Raw genomic sequence first — 24,353 nt, 5'->3', positions numbered from 1 at the left:
AGTGAGACCACCATCATCAGGTCCCACAAATGAAGGTTTTGTCAAATTTCCCTCTAAACTTAGACTGAGACGAACTTCTTCCACAATGGTTGTACCATTTTGCATTTCTGTTTGGGGTTTCTGTTGCTCCACATTCTCATCAGCATTTGGTGTTGTCAGTGTTACAGATTTTGGCCATTCTAACAGGTGTGTAGTGGTATCTCATTGTTTTAATTCTCATTTCCTTGATGACATATCATGTGGAGCATATTTTCATATGCTTATTTGCCATCTGTGTATCTTCTTTGGTGAGGTGTCTATTAGGCCTTTGGCCCATTTTTTAATCTGGTTATTTGTTTTCTTATTGTTGAGTTTTAAGAGTTTACTTTATATTTTGAATAACAGTTCTTTATCAGGTTTGCCTTTTGCAAATATTTTCTTTCAGTCTATAGCTTGTCTTATCATTCTCTTCACACTGTCTATTACAGAGCAGGCATTTTTAATTTTAATGAAGTCTAGCTTATCAATTATTTCTTTCATGGGTTGTGCCTTCAGTGTTGTATCTAAAAAAGACATCACCATACTGATGGTTAGCTAGGCTTTCTCCTATGTTATCTTCTAGCAGTTTTATAATTTTGCATTTTGCATTTATGTCTGTGATCTACTAACTCTAACCCTAATCCTAATCCTAAAAAATAGAAGAAAGGAAGAAAATAACCTAGTTCTGAGTCATGGGCCAACGCTGATTGTGTTACAGCATAAGCCACTTGAAGTGTTAGCCATCATAAGCCATGCAAATTCCTAATAGGACTACTAATATTAAGCAAACAAGATTATCAGGTTTTATGTCAGCTATACTCTTACTGAATCTTATGCACATAGAAAGGTGAGGAGAAAATGGACCTAAGATACCTTTTTGATGTTATTGCTTTGAACTCATTAAATCCTAAAAGTGAATATTTAAAAACCATATCTTCAATAATTAATGTTTTGTTTCTGCTTCTAAAAATTTAACGCAATGGAGCCACAAGAAGGAGCGCTTTTATTCTAAAAGGCACAAGTTTGTTGCTGTGGACATAGTATATGACTTTCAATGAGAAAAAAAATGTTAGTCTACATTAGTTAACATTAAGAGCTGGTATGTTTGCCTTACATGATGTTATAAATTCAATTTAGCTATAGAATAGTAAGAAAGAACATACAGACAGAAAAGTGAACAAAAAATTGTATACATTGTAACACTCTAAAAATATGTTATCCAACAGCAAAGAAAAATGATTGTTACCTTCTGGATAAAAGAGAAAATCTAAGTAAATATCTGAAGCCTTGAACACATAACAACCTTATTATAAATGTCAACATTTATGGACTGCTTTGAAGCCAGGGGTAAAAAGCAGGTAGTTTGAAACAGACAACCATTTAAAATATCTTAACAATTTAAACCACTGTAAATTCAAATGCTTCTTTTCTTCTAAATTTTTGCTTCATGTGCTAAGTGAAGGCAACATGTTTATAAACAGGCATTCATGAGTACAATATATCTTATACACTCAAAATATTCATACAGAGTCTTTCACTATTCTTCTGTGAGTCTTCCTATTGTCTCTCTATTGCTATCAATTATCGGGTTGGAAGGCATTTCAGCAAACAGATGACTGATTCAAAGAAAAGAAAACATATCTGTCATTAAGAGAGCCCTCTGATAGTGGATGTCATTTGTTAAGACCCAAAGGATATTCTCACCTTTCTATCCCATAATTTTTGTGGCATAGTCTGTGCTCAGCATTACCCTATACTACATTACCCTTGGCCATGTTAATCTTCCGTTCCAATGCATTTTCTCAGTTCAGCTGCAGTTTTTTGCAGCTGTTGAATGTTCCATTGCCATTGTCTTCTATCTGACTGAAGCTTGTTCACCTGACAGTGCAAACGCTTAAGAATTGCACCATATCTCTTATGTTGTACCTATTAAAAGAAGAGCACATGTCAATGGGCCTTGAGAAGGAAAAATAGTAAACAGCCATAAAGGATATTTTGACTACTCTAAAGAGGAAAGCACTTGATTAAAAATTACTCACTGTAAATAATAATGATAATAAAAATAAACAGTAATTATAAGTATTCAACACATTACATGCTAGATACTGTGATGAGAGCTTTTTACATGTAATTAAATTCTCATAACACCTTATGATGTAAATATTATTATCCCCACTTTTGTATAAACTGAAGATCAAAGAGTTTAAGTAATGCACTCAAGGTTTCACAGCTAGCAAGTGATGGTGTTTGGGATTTGAACACAAGGGAAGCATCTGTGATGGAGGGCCTTCTACTTATCAAAGCAGGTTCTGGTTAAGAGTAATGGTTTCATTTCCTGTATCTAGTGGTTCACTGAAACATAGACCCATTGATCTAAAAGATCCAGGAGATCATGTAGGCCATTTCCCTGCCATTAAGTAGATCAGTATTTATGCTGAGACAGACAAGGCTACAGCGGAGGGCAGTGAGGCCCAGTGGAAAGTGCATGGGTTAAGGCTGAATAATATTTCATTGTGTGTATACACCACAGTTTGTTTATCCATTCATCCATTGATGGACACTTGGGTTGTTCCTAGTTTTGGCTATTGTGACCAACACTGCTATGAATATGGATATAAATATATCTTTGAGACTCTGCTTTCAATTCTTTTAGGTATATACCCAGAAGTAGAATTGCTGGATCATATAGTAATTCTATTTTTAATTTTTTGCTGAACTGCCATGCCGTTTTCTACTCTGGCTGCACGAGTTTACATTCTCACCAGCATGTGGGAGGGTTCCAATTCTTCACACACTGAAAGTATTTGATATTACCTGTCTTTTTGATCATAATCATAGCCATCTTAGTGGGTGTGAAGTGGTACTTCCAGTGAGTGTGACAGTGGTATTGTAGTAAAACACCCACTTTAAAATGAACTGATTAGTGGGGCTGGGAAAGTTACTTCTTCATTCTCATGTCTATTGAAGAGAGAGCTCTAGTCAGTCAGGAAGGTGATTCTAGGTCAATACAAAGAAGAATCAATTTGTCAAAACACCAATTCACCAAATTTGTCAAAATAATCAATTTGCCAAAATAAGTTTATAGCTTAAGATGGCTGCAGGGAGACAAGACTCTGGGTTTCTGGGGCCTTAAGACTCTGTCCCCGACCTGTCTCCCCTTCTCTCTGTAACTCAGCTTTCCTTTTTACTGGGACCCTTTTTACTGGGACCCTCAGTACAGCTTCCCCTCTCTCTTTCCCAGCTTCTCCCTTAACTTGGAGCTTCTTCACCTTTATTATGCCATGGCTCATTTTGATAGTATGTGAGGACTATGGACTTCTTCTTAGAATGTTTTTTAAATGCATAAAATAAAACATACAGGAATACAAAAGAAACCAATTATATGGAAACACAGTTCTGCAGAGCATCAGGGGAACTAGGACAGAAACACTGTAAGCATTCCAAAATACTGGTATAAAAACAAAGTGAAAACTTGTCAAGTAACACTTCACATAAATTGCTATAAACTTTAAACATCCTTTTAAGTTTTCAGTTTTGTTAATTCTTCAAAGTCAGATAGTTCATTCAAATTGGTGAACTAGGCCTCCTGATATATTGGCAAAACAGAAAATGACTTTAAAAGAATTATAAATTAAATTGGTAAACAGAAACATCATATTAGATAATGAAACTATATTCAAAATAAGATTTTTAATATATCAAGTATATCCAAAGGGATATATATCAACTTATACGTATATATGTAATACATATCACTGCATATATTAATATGTAATAAATACATCCATTGATATATCCAATAGCATACATTCATAAGGAGAATATAGTCACTGAATATGCTTATATACATGTTCATAGAATATACTAATAGAAATCAAAAAACTAGAACAAAATTTTGGTTATTCCATAAATCATATTAGCCCGCATCTAAAATTATTCTTCAGCAGTGAAGCTGTGAAACTAATACACCATGGATCAGAGTAGAGACATGCAAAGTCCCCTTAGTGGGACTCTAGATCACCAGCCTCAGCTAGATATCACAGGAGGTATTAATATAAACTAAAGAAAGAATATATCATCAGAAGGGTTTATGTGAAGAACGTAGCACAAAAATAGGCAAGTGAAGGAGGCACGTGTTGGTAGTTCCCATCCAGTGACTGTCTGATAAGAATAACACTGTTACGGAGATTGGCTCCTTGAGTGTCCAGAGCCAGAGGTTAAGAACACTCCAACTCAAATGACTGACTTGATTTCCATGCTCAGTAACCAGCTTTATGATAATTTGGCTTCCAGTGTAGTTTCCTTACAGGGAGAAGCAGCACTGATGACTGATAGGTTTTCTGATTTCCTTGAGAGTTTTGTTTATTATTGTAAACTAATAAACTGGCATTTGAGTTTTATACATCAGGTTCTTGTGAACTCTACTAGCACTTCTCCATGTCTACGCAACCCTGGGATATTTAAAAGGTTAATTTTCTAAGCCCACAAGGCTAAAAGGAGGTTTTGGCCAAGAAGTAACTTCGTAAAGATGAAGGTCACATTGTGAGCCTTCTTGAAGGCCAGCCAATTGTTCAGCCTCTATTGGTATAATTCTGCCTTTGGTATGTGTCAATATTCAAACTTGAATACCATTACACAGCTAAGGATGTAGTGGTTCTGGAGAGAATACAGCTTTTTTTGCCTCTAAGAAATGGAGGGGTTACTATTCTTATTTAGTTATTGTTACACTCAAGGCAGAAATAAGAATAATAATGAAGCAGGGGTGGTGCTCAGAAAACACAGTGGCAAAAAGAGTGGCCTCTTCATTCCCTTCACTCTAGGCATACTTCACTTCTAGAATCTGAGTCCAAGTACGTTCTCATCTTAAGACTTTTGCACTTATTTTTTCCTTTGCCTGGAAAGCTATTCCTCAGATCTACATGACTGGCTCCTTCACTTCTTTACATTGTTTGTGTTTTGAAAGTTAAACCAACTTTGCATTCCTGAGATAAACTTTGCCTGGTCATGAGTTACTAACCTTTTTATACATACCAGCGGATGTCAATTTGAAAATATTTTGCATCTACGTTCATGAGGAACATTGGTCTGTAATTACTTTTCTGGTAATGTTCCTGTTCATTCTTTGTGTCAGGGTTATGCTGGCCTCCTAAAATAAGCTGGGAAGAGTTCCACCCTCCATTTTCTGAAAAAATTTGTATAGGCTGGGTATTATTTCTTCCTTAAATGTGTGATAGAATTTACCAGTGAAGCCATGTCAGTCTGAAGCTTTCCTTGTGGGGAGGGTTTTAATTATGAGTTCAATTTCATTGATTCCTACTTTACACCATTTATATAGCCTAATTTTAAATGGATCATAGGTCTAAACATAAAAGTAATTTCTTCCTGTGTTACTGATGGTATGTGCGCTTTTCAAGGAATTTGTCCATTTCATCTAAGTTGTTAAATTTATTGTTCTTTATAATAGGCCTTTATCATCCTTTTAAGTCTATAGGACCTAAAGTAGTGTCCCCACGATCCTCATTTTTTGATCAGTATTGTTATGGTTTATCAATTTTATTAGTCTTTTCAACTTTTGGCTTTGCTGATTTTCTCTGATTTTCCATTTTCTATTTCACTGATTTCTATTTATTATGTCATTTCTTCCTATTTGCTATGGGCTGAATTTATTCTTATTTTCTAGTCTCTTAAGATGGAAGCTTAGATAATTGCTTTTAAACCTTTTTTCTCTTCTAATATGCACACTTAAAGCTGTAAATTTTCCTCTAAATACTGCCCTAGCTATACCCTATGGTTTTTTATATGCTGTGTTTTCATTATCATTCAATTTCAAATATTTTGTAATAATTCTCATGATTTCTTCTTTTTTTGTGATTTCTTTTTTGACTCATGGATTATTTATAATTGTGATACTCAATTTCAAAATGTTTATGTATTTTCTAGCTTTCTTACTGTTACTGATTTTTAATTAAATTCTGCTGTTATCAAAGAATACCAAATTCTTTGAAATTTATCATCCAGTGTACTGTCTATCTTGGTGAATGTTCCATGTGCCTTTGAAAATAAAATATAATCAACAGTTATTAGGTGGAGTATTTTATATATGGTAATTAGGTTTAGTTGGTAGATAAGTTGTTCAAATTTTCTATATGCTTGCTTACTGATTTTGTGTATTGTTCTATCAACTACTCAAAAAAGTTGTTAAGTTCTCCAATATGATTGTAGATTTGTATCTTTTTCTTTTTAATTTTGTCAGTTTTTGCTTATGTATTTTGAAGCTTTATGATTAGGTAAATACACATTTAGTATTATTATTTGTTTCTGGTGAATTGACTGGCCCTCTTCAACTTTGATGGTAGTCCATATCTTAAAATCTACTTGATATTAATACAGCCATGACCAGCTTTCTTAAGACTGATGTCTTCATAGCTTATCTTTTTCTATCTTTCAACCTGTCTGTGTCTTTATATTCAAAGTGCATCTCTTGTGAAAAAGTTATGTTCGCAAATTGTTTTTTCAATCCAATCTGATAATTTTTACCTTTTAATTGGAATGTTTAGTCCATTTACATTTGATGTAACCACTGATATGTTTGGGTTTGAGTCTACCATTTCAATATTTGTGTTCCATTAGTCTATTTTGCCTTTTTTATTTATTTCTTTTCTGTCTACACTCAGAGTGGATCACAGACCTAAACATAGAATGCAAAACTATAGAACTCCTAGAAGATAACACAGGAGAAAGCCTAGATGACCCTGGGTTTGGTGATGTCTTTTTACATACAACACTGAAGGCACAATCCATGAAAGAAATGATTGATAAGATGGACCTCATAAAAATTAAACTTTCTGCTCTGTAAAAGACACTGTCAAGAAAATAAGACAAGCCACAGACTGGGAGAAAATATTTGCAAAAGACACATCTGATAAAGAACTGTTATTCAAAATATACAACAAACTCTTAAAATGTAACAATAAGAAAATAACCAGATTAAAAAATAGGCCAGAAACCTGAACAGACACCACACCAGAAAAGATATACAAATGGCAAATAAGCATATGAAAACATGCTCCACATGAAATGTCATCAGGGAAATGAGAATTAAAACAATGAGATACCACTACACACCTATTAGAATGACCAAAATCTGCAACACTGATGACACCAAATGCTGGTGAGGATGTGGAGCAAGAGGAACTCTCCATTCATTGCTGGTGGGAATGCAAAATGGTCCAGCCACTTTGGAAGACAGCTTGGTGGTTTCTTACAAAACTAAACATACTCTACCACATGATCCAGCAATCACACCCTTTGGCATTTACCCAAAGGAGTTGAAAACTGATATCCACACAAAAATACAGATGTTTATAGCAGCTTTATTTGTAATTGCCAAAACTTGGAAGCAATCAAGATGTCCCTCAGTAGGTGAAAGAATAAACTGTTGTATATCCAGACAACAGAATATTATTTAGCACTAAAAAGATAAATAAATAAAACAAAAAATGAGCTATCAAGCCATGAAATGTTACAAGGAACCTTAAATGCATATTACTAAGTGGAAGAAGCCAATCTGAAAAGGCCACAAACTGTATGATTCTAACTATATGATATTCTGGAAAAGGTAAAACCATGGAGACAGTAAAAAGATCTGTGGCTGACAGAGGTTGGGATGAATACATAGAGCACAGAGGATTTTTTGGACAGTGAAACTCTTCTTTTTTTTAAATTAGTTATCTATTTTATACATATTAGTGTGTATATGTCAATCCCAATCTCCCAATTCATCCCACCACCACCACTCCCCTGAAACTCCTCTGTATGATATTATAATGGTGGATACATGTCATTATACATCTGTCAAAATTCATAGAAGGTACACCACCAAGAGTAAACCCTAATGTAAACTATGAACTCTGGGTGATAATGATGTGTCAACCTAGGTTTATCAGTTGTAACAAATGTACCACCCTGGTGGGAGCTGTTGATAGCTTGGGAGGCTGCCAGGGGGCAGGGAGTATGAGGGAACACTCTGTACCTTCTGCTCAATTTTGCTGTGAACCTAAAACTGCTCTAAAACAATAAAGTCTATTAAAAAAATCAATAACCATCACTGTTCTTGTATATTTAATGTGTCTTGTTTTCTGGCTGCTTTTAAGATTTTTTTCTTTGTATTTGGTTTTCAGTAGCTTGACTATAATTTCCTTAGATACAGTTTTCTCTGTATTTCTCCTGCTTTGGGTTTGGTAAATTTCTTGAATCTATGAGTTATTCTTTTAGTCAAGTTTGGAGAATTGTTGGCCAGTATTTCTTAATATTTCTGTTCCCTTTTCTCTCTCTCTCCTCACCTCCTGAAACTCTAATTACCCATATGTCACATTGCTTAACATGGTCTCACAAGTCACTGAGGCTCTATGCATTTTCTTCAGTTTTTTTTCTTTTTCTCTGTATGCTTGCTTTGATGACTTCTACTGATCTGTCTTCAAGTTTAAGAAAGATCTTGCTCCTGTTGTGTCTAACCTGCTATCAATTACATCCAATAATTTTTTTCAACTTTTTCTTCAGTTCTAAGATTTCCATTTGGTTCTTTTATATGATTAATATTCTTTCTCTTTACCCATTACTGTGTATCCGTCTTTCATGTAGAACAGGAGTCCCCAACCCCGGGGCCGTGGACCAGTACTGGTCTGCGGCCTGTTAGGAACCAGGCCGCACAGCAGGAGGTGAGCAGTAGGCGAGTGAGCAAAGCTTCATCTGCAGCTCCCCATCTCTCCTCATCACTCGCGTTACTGCCTGAACCATTGCTCTACTCCCCCCATCCCTGTCCGTGGAAAAATTGTCTGCCACGAAACTGGTCCCTGGTGCCAAAAAGGTTGGGGACTGCTGCTGTAGAATATTTAACGTATTTAATCATAATTTTCCATCCCTGCCGAACAACTGCTGAGTCAACTGTGACTTGATTAATTATTCAACTGTTTTTCTTGATTATTCTCTTAATTATTGGTAATACTTTTCTATTTGTTTACATGTGTAAGAATGCTTTTAATTAACTGAACAGTGTACATATATTATAAACTCTGGATTATGTTATTTTATTCTGAAAAGTTTTGAATTTTGTTCTAACAGTCAGTTAAGTTACTGGTGGATCATCTTGAACTTGTGAGACTTTATTTTATACTTTTGCTAGAGAGTGTCCATTTCAGTTTTGTTCTTAGATCTAGGCCTTGTCTTTAGTCTAGTTTTATGTTAGTTCTTAGTTCTGAGTATGGTCTTTACTCCTAAAGTGTGGCAGTAGTAGCAGTGGGCAGATGCTAAAATCTCAGGTCAGTTCTTCAGCATTGTAGCTGTTTTTCCCCACCGTGATCCTTGAAATTTTACCCCCACCCCCAATGCAACTGCAGTTCAAGTTAAAGCCAAGGATTTGAAGGGAGATAATACAGAAGTTTGGGGCTCCGAATAAGGCCAAATTTAATATTTACTCAATCAACCTCATGATGAGGGGTAGGAATACCTAAAACAGTATAAAATGATTTCAAACGTAAGTTATTATTATTATTTGTGGTGATAATTATTAAGAGAACATATTAAATATTAGTAAGATCATGGAACTTATCTTACGACCCAGTAATTCTACTTCTTGATACAAAGGGTGTGTGTACTATGTTCACTACAACACTACTTTTAATAGTGAAACGCTGGAAATAACTTAATGTCTATCAGTTGTGGCATGTTTATATAATTTAAGGTATAGTCATACTGTGAGATATTTTGCAGCAGTTCAAAAGAATAATGTAGGCCCATAGGTACTAATATGAAAAAAAACTATGATATAGGTTATTGAGTAAGTAAAGTAGTTGCAAAATTATATGTATGGTACTTTATGTAATCTTCCCCTATGCATAGATGTGTGTTCATGTGTGTGTGTACATGCACATGTGTATATATACATATATACATACATACTCATGCTTACCCAAGTGCACACACCAAACAGCGGTTGCCATTAGGAATAGGTGAGTGTGATAAGAGAGCAATGTAATGGGAGGCAGCGGTCAAAGGAACTTTAGCCTTCCCTCTAAAATTTTAATCTTTTCCAAGGAGAATATATTTCCACAGAAGTGAAAACCATTTTTTAAAAAGACTGGGAGTAGAGTCCAAAAGACATGGACTCATATTCTATTCTGTTCCTTATCACTAGCTATATAACCTTGTACAAGTTATTTAAATTTTCTGAAATTCTGTAAAATATGCTACTGTGAGAATTTAAATGGGATAGCCTACATAAAGTGCTTGAAAAATACCAGGCACTCAATAAACAGCAATAGATTTAATAATACTGAACATTTCTTCTTGTACCTTTTGTAAGACAGAATCATTTGTTACCATGTCATCTAGCTATCTGAATCATTCTTACCCTGCCTTTAGTTTACCTTTTTACCTTTGCTTCTTTGGGTTTTTCACGTAGGACCGGCTTTCTAGTTGTGTAATCATTTCTGTGGCTGACCTCAGTAAATGAATAGATTAGTTAATTGTGTAACCTGCATGTTGCATTGTAACAAGTGAAACGTATTTTGTTCCTGATCCCTAGTAGCTCCAAAAGCACTCTGAATTTTTCCCTGTCCCTTAAATTTGGAGCTCAAATTGAACAAAATGTAGGCAAGGGTAACCGTTAATAAATCTTAAAATGCTTTACACAATACCTGTTTATCACAAAATGTTACTTGCAGCACTCATCATTTGCTAAAAACTTCTTAACTGCTCTAGTTTCCCTTCCCTGAAAACTCTTGGATTTGGCAAATAACATGTTTTTAAAAATGATTCCTGCTTAATGCTTTGTGTTTGTTTGCTTTGTATTTTGCTTCCCCACTTTTCTTCATCAGTGACTCATAACTTATCTTTATTTTCCTCTCTTTAGTTCCTTTCTTCTAAAATATATATAAGGACAGACAATAGACAGGGAAAAAAGGCATTTTGGGATAATTATTTGGAAATACTTCTTTCATTCAGACATGGCCTAAAATTACCAAAAACATTCATTTGACTAAAAAAAAACCATGTAAAATTCAAAAACCATTTTCAGTTTTTCTTAATCAAAAAATGTAAAAAGCAACATTAATATCAAGATTAAACATGCAAAGCACAAAATATTGAAAGAATTAAACATTAGAACAAAAGAATGCTATAATCCAGGCAAAAGATGACCATGAACTATACCAAGACCATGGCTAAAAACATCCAGAAGGAATAGAAAAAAAAAAAAAAGACTCAAAAAAGAAATAAGTAATAAAAATCTTCTGGTACTTAAATTTATACTCTTAAACTAGTTGTTTTGAGAAAGAAGTTACTTGTGTCAATGATAAATTCTCATCAAGCAATAAATGAAGTTGTTGGGAAAAAAATGCAGTGCTCTCAAAACAATGCTGTGGCTGTGGTATTTGTCCTTCAGTGTTATAGTTTATTACAGATAATCTCTAATTTCTTAGATTTTCATTTTTTCAATCATAATGTTGTGATAGAATTGAGGACTACTTTTTAATGCATTAGAGTTAATAAAACTAAAATTAAAAAGCCTAAAAGTATCTTTAGTAACCCTATTATGAAAGCTTAAAAGACTTTATTAAATTTCACGATAAGAAATATACTGATGAAAACATTAAAAACTGGTCTCAAGCTCAATGACATTCCATCTAAATCTATCATTAGTAGACATTTACATCACCCTTTACCACTAAAAATACCTATGTACACTTCTGCTTCTGTCAAAATAAAGTAGATGCATTTCATATACCTATTCCTCATGCTAAGTACAACTAAAATCCCTGGACACTGTATGTAATATTAGCATAAGAAGCTTCTGAAAGGTGGAGAGAAGCCAGACTGGCTGGAGACCTTAGGATCCTAGGAACGACTTGGTAATGAGTTCCCTGGGTTTTCATTTTGCCTCATATATCCCAGACTGGATATGGGGAAGACAGCAAGCTGGAAATGCCAATAGGTGCAGACAAAAACAAAACAAAACAAAACAAAAAACTCCAAGAAAAGCCTGTTTTCTAGCCAAAGGACCAGGAAAAAGGCAGACTATGCAAGACTGAAAACTTTTAGGTAGTAACTACTCAAGTCAAACACCATAGAAAAAACTATGGCCCCACACCACCCACACTAGCAAAGCCTACACTTTCACCTTTGCTGGGCTATTAAAAGGTGCCCTGGTCCTCCTGCTGGGGTGGTGTCAGAGAAGGCTGACTGGGGAGCCAGGATTTTTCATTCCCTCTGGAAAGTAACAAACCACATCCTCTGGTGTGAGTGGAGCCCATCTGGGAAGGCTGGACTTCTACTCCCATCTAGTGGTAACAAGGCATTCTTCCCCCTCCTCACTGGGAGAATGTCAGAGGAGGCCTAGTGGAGAGTCAGGGCTTTTACCACCGCTCAGTAGTAGCAAGGCCACATCTACACGGGAGCAGTAAAGAGGTGCTCCTGCCCTTTCCCAGCCACGGGCTTATCAACAGAAGCCTAGTGGGCAGCCAGAACTCCCACTTTTGACTAGCAGTAACAAGAAGCCCTTCTTCCCTCCATGAGTGTCCATGGAGACTCTGAACTTCCAGTACTACCTGGAAGCAACAATGACCCAGAGTCTTAAAACATAGTACCCAACATGTCCAGATCTCAATAGAAAATCTCTCCTCAAAGCAAGAACCAGGAAGACCTCAAAGTGAGTAAGAAATAACAATCAACATGTGCCAACACCAAGAAAATGCAGAAGTTAGCATCATCTGACAAGCATTTTAAAGCCGATCATCATAAAAATGCTTCAATGAGTAATTATGAATTGCCTGAAACAAACGAATATTATAAAAAGTCTCAGCAAAGGAAAAAAGGATACAAAGAGCCAAATGGAAAAAACACAGTAACTGAAATAAAAAATTTCATGGAATGGTTCAATAGCAGAATGGAGGGGATAAAGGAAAGAATCAGTGAATGGAAGATAGAACTCTAAGGATTACTCAATCTGAAAAACTGAAAGACAAAAGACAAAAAAAGAAATGAAGAGAGCCTCAGGGACCTGTAGGGCTATATCACAAAAAGACCTATGATTTGTGTCATCAGAGTCCTGGAAGGTTAGGAGAAAAGAGGGCAGAACTGCAAAAGTATTCAAATAAATCAGAGCTGAAAACTTCTCGAATTTGGCAAAAGACATAAGCCTACAGAATCAAGAAGCTGAGAATTTTCCAGATAGTATAAATCCAAAGAAATTAGTTCTAAAATATATAATAGTAAAACTTCTGAAAACTAAAGACAGGAAAGTTTGAAAGCAGCAAGAAACAAATACCTTATCTGTAGAGAGAAAAACAATTCAAATGACAGTGGATTAGCTGTTAGAAATCATAGAGACGAGAAAGAAGTGGCACAGCATTTTTCAACTGAAAAGAACTGTCAACCCAGAATTCTATATCCACCAAAATATCTTTCAGAGATGAAAGGGAAATGAAGACATTCTCAGATGAAAAAAAAGAAAAAACCCAGAGACTGCCACCAGCCGACTTCTCCTAAAAGAATGATTTAGAAATTTTCTAAAGAGAAAGGAAATGATAAAAGAGGAAATCTTAGAACATCAGGAAGGAAGAAAGAATATGGTGGAGTAAAAATATGGGTAAATACAATAGACACATGGAGAGGGCACAGCTAAAGGGTATGGGGTTTCTTTTGAGGTGATGAAAATTTCTAAAATTTACTATGGTAATGGTTACAAATTATCTGTATTCATACTAAAACCCATTGAATTATGCAGTTTAAATGGGTGAATTGTATGGTATGTGAATTATATCTCAATAAAGCTGTTTTCAAAATCAGCATAGTGGTAGCCTGAGGAAAAGGGACAAGAGAACTTTCTGGGCATGATGCAAAAGTTTTATATCTTGATCTAGGTCATGGTAACCCAGGTGTATGTATAAATTGCCAAAATTAATCAAGCTAAACCCTTATAAATAGTGTACCTACTCTTATGACAATTATACCTTAATAAAAATTACTAAGAATCTCAAATTTCTCTCCAAAATGCTTTAACCAATTTATACTCATACCAATAGTATTTTAGAATTCAGGTGGTCCACATCTTACAAATTGTAATATTGATAACTGACAGGCTAAATATGGGGCCTTATTGTGGTTTGAATTATCAACCCCTTATTGTTAGCGAGGTTGTTCATCATTTCCATTGGGTTTTTCTTTTTGATATTCATGTTTTGAAAGGTAAGACTTTTCATACCATTTTACCAATGTTGTATTTGAAACTTGTTTGAAATTTTCTTATCTCTTAGTCACTTATGTATGTTACAAATACCCTCTCTCAAAATGAGTCTTGTCTTCTTTATTGTTATGCTGCATCTCAATAATCTAGAAATTTATGATATAGTCAAAAGTAACATTTAATCATGTAGTTTGCATATATGTCTGTGTGTCTTTTAAAATAAATACTTCTGTAACACAAATGGTTAAGTTTGTCTCCTATATTGTCTTCAATCCTCGTGGAAGCATGTGCATGCGTGTGTTAAGAGGTAGGAATCTAATTTTATTTCAAAATTGTCTTTATTTTTTCATATGGCTAACTTATTTTTGTTTGTACCCTTTATGATGGATTATTTCTGGATTCTTTTTTTCTGTTTCATTAATCATTTTTTCTATTTCTATGCCACTTATATACTGTCTTACTATTATAGTTTTATAATAAATCTTGATATCTAGAAGGGTAAAAAAATATCCATTTATTTAGATTGCTAGTAAAATATAAGATAAAATCATGGTGTTTCTTGAAGAGAATGTTTTGTAAAGGTGAGGGTCTTTGTCTTCAAATTCCTCAGGTTTTTTTTATTGTGTCAAATTAGACACAAACAAGTTGAAAATATACATCTTTTTATTTTCCAAAGTAATTTTTAAGGGTGAAAATTATTTTTTTGCCCTTAACAACGTACACTTTTCCATTTTTGTTCTGCCCTCATCTAAACAATAATGACTATAGAGGTCTGCCAGTGGCACCTCAAATTTAGTTTCACTTTTAATTTTACATATCAGTTTGTTGTTTTTAATTGGACAGTTGAAAATTACAAATAGGAAGTCAGAGGAGTTTAGAATACCAATACTTCCATTGTCTTTACTTTACTTTGAAGAGTCTTTAATTTCTGTCTAGGAGTGGTCATATTTTTGACTGGATAGCTTCTACTTTCTTTTTTTTTTATGTTTATAGCAACTTTATTCATAATGGCCTAAACCTGGAAGCAAGAAAGATGTCCTCTAGCAGGTGAATGGATAAACAGTGGTACATCTAGAGAATGGAATTATCACTCAGCTCACTATCAAGACATGAAAACACATGGAAGGATTTTTTTTTTTTTTTTTTTTTTTTTTTTTTTTGCGGTACGCGGGCCTCTCACTGCTGTGGCCTCTCCCGTTGCGGAGCACAGGCTCTGGACGCGCAGGCTCAGCGGCCATGGCTCACAGGCCCAGCCGCTCCGCAGCATGTGGGATCTTCCCGGACCGGGGCACGAACCCATGTCCCCTGAATCGGCAGGCGGACTCTCAACCACTGCACCACCAGGGAAGCCCCCACATGGAAGGATTTTAAATGCATATTGTTAGGTGAAAGAAGCCAATCTGAAAAGGCCACATACAGTATTAGCCTCTGCTTTCTAGCCATTAACTGGGTACAAAATTGGTGGAATACGACCTGGAAGAATTCTAGGCCAGATTTAAATAACAGTGAGTACTTGCTTTCTTTGAATGTACTAATATATTTGAATATTTTTGAATGAGGGAGTCTCTATACTTACCTATTAATGGTTTAGACTTATCCACTGCTTTTTGTAGTTCTTTTTTGTTCTCTAGCTATTTTGGGAATTGAGAGTAAACTATGGAAATTATGACTATAGTAAAAGTTTAAAAAATGATCCCATAAAACATTGAAATCCAGATAATTAAGACTTACCTCTATTTCTTTTCTTAATTTTTCATGTGTCTTTTTTTCTTCCTCAAGAAAACAAGTTTTTTCAATGATGGATTCTTTTACAGTTATAATTTTATCCTTTAGGTTTATAATGTCTTCCTGTATGTTTATAGAATTTAAAATATACACATCAAACAATGAATGGTCAATATAAATCCAAGATTTTCAGTGTTTCTATAATTTAAGAATACTAGCCATCACATTTAATTTTGATAAATAGGATTAGAATATTACTTCTATAGGTACGAGGAACAAAGAATGGTTGTTCAAACAAGCAAACCTTAGATTTGAAAATATAGAAGTAAAAACCAAATGAAAATAAGACATAAAGGAAAGTGGTAGCCACAGGGGCAATTGCCCAGCTACAATATAAAGGATATTTTTAAATTCTTTAGCAAAAAATAATAGCTATTTTAAGTTTTTATCTCCCAACATCTTCAAAGACTATTAAGAAAAAGATGCTTAGGGTACAATTATTAATTCATATTGTTTGTATAATAGCATTAAGCACACTAAATTGATTTTAATTGGTCTGTATCCATTAGCCTGGAAGCTAGAGTTTCAACATCTTTGTGAGTCACACCTTCTGTAACAAATGGATTAATTGTTCACTGTGATTTTGTTTGACTATATATTTTTATTAATCCATAAGGGATTTGGGGATGTTTCCTTCATGCATTTGCACATATGGCATAGTTGTTACATAACTCATGCACTTATACAAGTTTTCAAATTTGTGAATCGAGTTAGAGCACCCATGGGTATTTTATTAAGTTAATGATAAGTTTATCACTTAGTAAGTGTACTTGCAATAAAAGGAATAATAGAAAACATTTTAATAAGTGATATTTCAAACCTGTACTTGTTTCATCAGGTTTCCTTCTGGATTTTGGAGATGCATAAGTTCCTCTTTCATTGTCTTTAGTTTTTTAACAAGGTCTCGTTTCTCATTGAGTTCAGTCATGAATGACCATTTGCTCTCTACCTCTCTCAAACTATCTTTATGTGCTTTTATTTTTGCATAGTATTCATTATATCTTATCATTTGTTCCTCAAAATCTTCTTGTGCTGCCTCTATGTCAAATTTAAGCTTCACATTTTCTGTATGTAAGGATTTGATTTGATTTTCCAGGTTTCCACACTGAAGTTTGGTAGTCTGTATGGCAGCATCTTGCTGATAAATTTGCCTTTCCGTTTCTTTAGTTTCTGCAGAGACAGATGCTATTTGTGTTTTAAGCTCATGAAGTTCATTCTGTAAGATATTTCAACATTATTATTATTAGTTCATGATATTCAACATGAAAGAAAAGTCATTGTTTTGATCCATAGTGTGTGTAGAAAAATCACTTAACATAAAAAATATATATTTATCAGATACAGAAAAATTGATGCATAACCGGAGACATGTAATAAAGTAACAAAATTATTTTATAATCAGAGGGAGCCCAGGGTTATATATTTCTTATTTTTTAATGTTCATCTAATTCTAAATATTAAAATTTTATCCTTTGTCTTAACATTTTATATGTAAAAGATACTTTACAATCATTTTACTAATATATTTGTGGGCAATCAGAAGTACAAACTAAAGAAAATCTATATGATGAAAATGATAAAACCCTGAATTGAAAACACAAAAGATCTAGGTTCTAGTGTCCTTACTACTATTTACTAGTTGGCGTGATCATACATAGCAAACTTAATTACCCTATTCAAACCTCACTGTCTTCACTTGTAAGATGAGTTTAAAGGTATATTTAGCTTTGCCTCTCTGAGGCATTTGGCATTTCTAACCGGCACCTCCTTTTTAAAACCCACCAGTACTCTTCTCTTCTTCTCCTCAGATACCTCTGAGCATTGCTTTTCAATCTCGATGTTTCCTTCAAATACAGGTTTTCCTCAGGATGCAGCCATCATAATCTCCTCCTCTCATTCTGTATATACTCCTTGGGTAATCTTATCCATACTTAGATCTTGAGATACATATATGCTAATGATTCACAGAATGTAAGTGGCTGTTAAGTCCTACACCCAGCTGCCACTGGCCATCTCAAATTCATCGTGTCCAAAAATCAGACTAATCCTCCCCTCCCCGATCCCAACCTGCTCTCCCTTGTATCAGTCACTTATTGTCAGAATCACAAAACCTCCATGACATATAACTAGTGTTTATTGCTCATGTGATAAGAAGCAACTGGGCTTGGCTAGGTGGTTCTGTTGACTTTGGTTGGATTTCCTCAAATGTCTGGAGGTTGGCTGGCTGTAAGATGATTTAGGTTGGCTTCAACTGGGCCAACCGGGGTGTCCTGGCTTTGCTTCACATGTATCTTATCCTCCAGTGGGCCAGGACAGGCATGTCCTTCTCATGATGATAGCAGATGCAGAAGAATGGAAGCCCAATTATGGAACAACTTTTTCAAACTTCTGTTTGAATAACATCCCAGCTGGTCACATGATCAAATCTCAGTGGAGGGGTAGAAAGTATATCCACCCATTATGGGAGGGCATTATAATGATAAATGGCAAAGGGTGTATACACAAGGATGAAGATTTGGGACTAAAAATGCAAATTACCACACCCCTATGTTCCCAAACTTAGTTAATGGTATTCCTTTGGGAGCCATATTTAATTCCTCCCTTCTCTTTTTTTTTTTGCAGTACGCAAGCCTCTCACTGTTGTGTTCTCTCCCGTTGCGGAGCACAGGCTCCGGACGCACAGGCTCAGTGGCCATGGCTCACGGGCCCAGCCGCTCCACGGCATGTGGGATCCTCCCGGACTGGGGCATGAACTCGTGTCCCCTGCATCAGCAGGCAGACTCTCACCACTGCGCCACCAGGGAAGCCCCTCTCTTCTCTTTATATTTAACTATTCATCAAGTTCTGTAGATCCTCCCACCAATAAAACTGTAGTCCTTTATCCTTTTTCTTCTATCCAGTATGGTCATCCTCTTTAAATGAATCTATAATTTGGGGAGGGAAGCACTTCACTAGAAAGGCAGACCCAGCCTATCCTTTTCCTGGCAGAGACAAGAGAGGGAAGTACACTGAAAAATACAGCGTGCTGATGAACTTCAACCTTTATCTCCAGCTCTAATATTTAAAATGCCCACTTGACAGTTCTATTTGGATATGTAATAGATGTCTCAACTACACAGGTTCAGGAAAGAATTTTTAATTTGCACACCCAACATGTTCCTCTTCCAGCTTTCCTGATTTCAATAAACTGTACCACTTTCCACCTGGACACTTAAAAACCTAGTAGTCATTCTTGATTCTTCCCTTTACCTTAACCCCCACAACCTATTTACCAACAAATCTTGATGGTTGGGCCTCCAAAATATATAAAATCCCAGCTCACTTCTGACCAGTCTTTGTAGCATAGTCCAGCTTCCAACTGGTCTCCTGTTTCCATGCTTCCTCCTCTCCCCCAACTAGACTCCATTTTTCAGGCAGAAGAATCCTTTAAAAACATAAATCATATCATGCTACTTCTCTGCTCAAGATCCTCCAGTGGTTTTCCATTGCACTAATAATAAAATTCAAATTCTGTAATATGGCTTTTAAGGCCATACATGCTCTAATCCCTATCCACTTTGCCATCCCTCTTGTGTACTACTCTCCCCACTTCCAGCTTCCTTTTGTTTATGAAATACACCTAGTTCCTTCTCTCCTAAGGGCATTTGTAATTAATTGTTCCCTGCACCTTAGAATTCTCTATCCCTAGCTATTACCTGCTGGGGTCTTTGTCTTTCACAATTCAGCTTTATTACTACTCCTCAGAACAGTCTTCCCTGAATCAAAAGATAAATTAACTATCCACCTTCCTCCCCCATTATTCTCTACACATCATCCTATTGTATTTCCTTTGTAACACCTCAATCAATGGAATTACTTTATATCTTTATTGCTTGCCTGCCCTAACTAGAAAGTAAACTCCATGGGTGCAGTAAACTTGTCTAACGTCTTTACCACCATCTTCCCTGTAGTTAAAATAGTACCTGGCACAAAGTAGGTGCTCTATAAATATTTAATAAATGGGTCAATGAGTGATGTACATGGAATGGTCAGGAAAGGGACACATGACCTGTCAACTAGATCAGGCTGTTGACCCTATTGATCAATATGGGGAGATGGCATTTACACTAATTTGGTCATCATCTCTTCTCTTTCTTAGACTAACATAACTAATAGACTGTTGACTTTTCTCCCTGGTTTTATTCAATTCCTCCTCCGATCCACTTCTACTCTTTCACTAGAATTTTATGTCTTCTTGTTGTTGTTGCGTCTCCCCCTCCTCCTGCTTCTCTTCCTCTTCCTCCTCCTCCCTCTCCTTCCTTCTTTCCTTCCTCTTTCTCATCTCCCTCCCCCCTTCTCCTTCCCTTCTTTGTTAATAGATTTATTGAAATATAATTGATATAAATAAACTGCACATATTTAAACTTTACAATTTAATAAATTTTGACTTAATTTTATGATCATGAGACTGTCACAATTAAGACAGTGAACTTATCCATTACCCACATGTCCAAATATCAGACATGTCCAAAAAAGTTTCCTCCTGATCCCTTGTGATCTATCCTTCCCTCCTCAGCTCTCTGTTTCCAGGCAAACATTCATCTGCTCTGTCACCAAAAATTAGTTTGCGTTTTCAAGAATTTTATATGAAAAGAATCATACAATATATACAATTTTAGTCTCACTCCTTTCACTCAGCCTAATTGGAGACTCATCCATGTTGTTAGATATATCAGTAGCTCTTTCTTTTTATTGCTGAGCAATATTTCTTGTACGAATATACCACACTTTGTTTACTCATTCATCTGGTAGACATCTGTGTTGTTCCTGGTTTTCCAGTGGGCATACACTTTTATTTCTCTTGGGTAAATGAATAGCTAGAAATTGAATGTATGGGTTATATGGTAGACATATTTTAAACTTTTAACAAACTGTAAACTATTTTTTCAAATGGTACATCACTTACATTCCAAAATAATTGGGTCTGAGAATTCCAGTTCTTTTATATCTGCACCAGCACTTGGTATGGTCAGTCGTTTTAAATTTACCCATTCTAGTGGGTACAGAATGAAATCTCATTATGATTTCAATTTGCATTTCTTTAATAATTGATGATACTGAGTATCTTTTCATGTGCTTGTCTTTTGCAATATCTTTTTGCATGAAATGACCATTGAAATCTTTTGCCCATTTTTAAACTAGGTTGTTTGCCTTCCTGAATTGTAAGAGTTCTTTATATAGTATAAATAAATTCAAGTACATTGTCAGATATGTTTTCAAGTATTTTCTCCCAGTCTATGACAACCCAAATGCCCATAGGGCCCCAGCAGGTATACCTCACATTTATTTTCATAACAGTGCCTTTTGAACAGAAATAAAAACGTTTTTTAATGAAGTCCAATTTTTAAAATTTTTGTGTACTATTTAAGAAACCTTTGCCAAACCCAGCATCACTAAGTTTTTCTCCTATATTTTCTTCTAGATACTTTGTACTTTCAATCCTTGTACTTAGGCCTATGATCCATTTTTAATTTTCATATACAGTATGAGGTGGAAATTGAAGTTCACTTTTAGCATGCAGCTGTGCTCCACCACTTGTTGAAAGATTATCATTTCTCTAATGAAGTGCCTTGGCACCCGTCTTAATCAGCTCGGGCTTCTATAAAATAAAAAAAAAAACAAAAACGGAAAAACACCATAGACTGGGTGGAATAAACAACCGACTTGATTTCTTACAACTCTGGAGGCTAGAAAGTCCAAGATCGAGGTGCAGCAGATTTGGTTACTGGTGAGAGGCCTATTCCTGGCTTGCAGACAAACACCTTTTTGCTGTGTCCTCATATGGCAGAGAGAGAGGGAGGGAGAGGGAGGGGGAGGGGGAGGGGGAGGGGAGGGGGAGGGGAGGGGGAGAGGGAGAAGGAGAAGGGGAGAGGGAGAAGGAGAAGGAGAGAGAAAAGCTCTGGGATCTCTTTTTCTTCCTATAATCCCATCATAGGGCCCCCACCCTCACAACCTCATCTAAACCTATGTACCTCCTAAAAGCCTCACCTCCAAATACCATCACATTGGAAGGAACACAAACATTCTGTCCATGAGAGCACCTCTGAAATCAATTGTTATGTGTGGGGCTATTTCTGGATACTACTCTGTTCTGTTCCATGGATCTATATGTCTGTCTCTATGCCATGTTACACTGTCCTGATTACTGTACTCTATAATAAATCTCAAAGTCAGGTAATATTATGGGAGTTCCCTGGTGGCCTAGTGGTTAGGATTCTGGGCTCTCACTACCGAGGGCCCGGGTTCAATCCCTGGTTGGGGAACTGAGATCCTGCAAGCTGTGTGGCGCGGCCAAAAAAAAAAAAAAAAACAAAGTAATAGTAGTACTTCCAACATTGTTCTTCACAGTTGTTTTGGCTACTATAGGTTCTTTGCATTTCCATAGGACTTTTAGAATCAGCCTGTCAATTTCTCTAAAAAATGCCTGCTGGGATTTTGATTGGAGCTGCTTTTAAACAATAGATAAAAGAGAAAGAACTCACATGTTAACAATACTGAATATTATGATTCATGAAAATGGTATATCTCTCTATTTTGGTCCTTAATTTCTCTCAGCAGTGTTTCACAGTTTTCAGTATACAGGTCTTACATATTGTCTTAGTTTGCTGGCGCTGCCATAACAAAATACCATAGACTTAGTGGCTAAGACAACAGAAATTTATTTCTCATAGTTCTGTAGGCTGGAAAGGGTGTCAGCATAGTCAGGTTCTGGTAAGAACTCTTCCTGGCTTGTAGAGGGCCACCTTCTCACTGTGTCCTCACATGGCAGAAAGAAAGCTCTCTGGAGTCTCTTTTTATAAGGGCACTAATCCTACCACCAGGACCCCATTCTCATGACCTCATCTAAGCCTAATTACCTCCCAAAGACCTCACCTCCAAATACAATCACATTGGTGATTAAGGCTTCAACATATGAATTTTGGGGAGATACAAACATTCAGTCTATAACACAAAAACTTTCATCAAATTTACCCCTAAGTATTTCATAGTTTTGATGTTACTGTAAATGATAATGCTTTAAAAATTTTAAGTTCTGATAGTTTCTTTCAATATATGTAAATACAACTGATATTTATAATTAATCTTATCTTGCAACCTTTCTAAACTCCCTTATTAGTCCTAATAGCTTTTTAAAATAATAGATTCCTTAGGATTTTCCAGAAATAATCATGCTATCTGTGAATAAAAACAGTTTTACTCCCTCCTTTCCAATCTGGATGCCTTTTATTTCTTTTTCTTGCAAGGAGTGGCTTGAATTATCAGTACCGTAGAATGAATAAAAGTGATGAGAAGACACATGCTTGCCTTATCCCTGATCTTAGGCGAGAAATATTCAGTCTCTCCCTGTTAGGTATGCTGTTGGCTGTAGGATTTATGTAGATGCCCTATTTTAGTTGGCTGGAGCTCTCTTCTATGCCTAATTTGCTGGAAGTTTTTATCTTAAATTGATGTTGGATTATAACAAGTGTCTTTCATGCTTCTAGAATTCTCTTTCTAAAACGTAAATTTAATCATTCACTCTTTTGCTTGAAGTCCATCAAAACCCTCCCATCATCTCTAGAATAAAGTTCAAGTTTTTCATCATGCTATACATCTCTTGTTGCTTCTCAAGATACAGTTTATGTTATTCCACTATCAAACTACTTATAGTTCTATGAATGTACCAATTTTATTTCAGGACTCTGTGAATTTTTTCAGGTTCTTTTTGTCTGGAATATCATCCTCCTCACCCCCTAACCCTCAAACCTATCCCAGACACCTAATCATTCAAGTGAACTCCAGATATTTTTTAAAACTCAACCAATCACTCCTCTTTCAGTGTTAAACCTGTGTTTGTGCTTCTACTGTTGACACCAGTTCCCTGCATGTAATTATTTGTTTACTTATTTGTCTCCCTCTTTAATAGACGGTGAGTGGTGTAAAAGTGAGGACTATATTTAGCAAAATGCTTAATAGAAATTAGGCCCTCAACATAAGTGAAACATCTGTAAAATTCTTTGAAGATTGACAATTTTTATAGAAAATTACTTTATAGAAATCTAAGACATTATTATCTTTGTATTATATCCTATTGTCAACATGTATTCTTTTCTGAAAGTGACTAATGCAATGCAAATACTTATAAGAAATCTATATTACCAAAAAGGTATAATTATTATCATCATATCTCTGTTGATGCACTAATACCTAAAGCCATTATCAAAATCTGGTCCCATACTGCCTACCAGGGTCCCAGCAAGGATATCTTACATAATGTTTACAAGTATTATTT

General features: G+C 35.5%; 1 protein-coding gene across 2 annotated transcripts in view; it reads right to left on the bottom strand.

The window, feature by feature from the left end:
- Positions 1-1,009: 1,009 nt before the first annotated feature.
- The window catches only part of CCDC122 (coiled-coil domain containing 122), a 34,082-nt gene continuing 10,738 nt past the window's right edge, over positions 1,010-24,353 (bottom strand). For both annotated transcript variants that reach the window (XM_030882204.3, XM_030882193.2), the window contains 3 exons: positions 16,863-17,258; positions 15,989-16,105; positions 1,010-1,944 (listed from right to left, as the gene is read on the bottom strand). In XM_030882204.3, coding sequence (XP_030738064.1) covers positions 1,795-1,944; positions 15,989-16,105; positions 16,863-17,051 — 456 coding nt within the window. In that variant the 5' untranslated portion in view covers positions 17,052-17,258 and the 3' untranslated portion in view covers positions 1,010-1,794. The remainder of the gene's footprint in view (positions 1,945-15,988; positions 16,106-16,862; positions 17,259-24,353) is intronic.

The sequence above is a fragment of the Globicephala melas genome, chromosome 18 (assembly GCF_963455315.2).
Source record: "Globicephala melas chromosome 18, mGloMel1.2, whole genome shotgun sequence".
In the NCBI taxonomy this organism is placed as follows: Eukaryota; Metazoa; Chordata; class Mammalia; order Artiodactyla; family Delphinidae; genus Globicephala; species Globicephala melas.
Note: the sequence above shows the minus strand (reverse complement) of the source record. Positions and strands in the feature narration are given on the sequence as shown.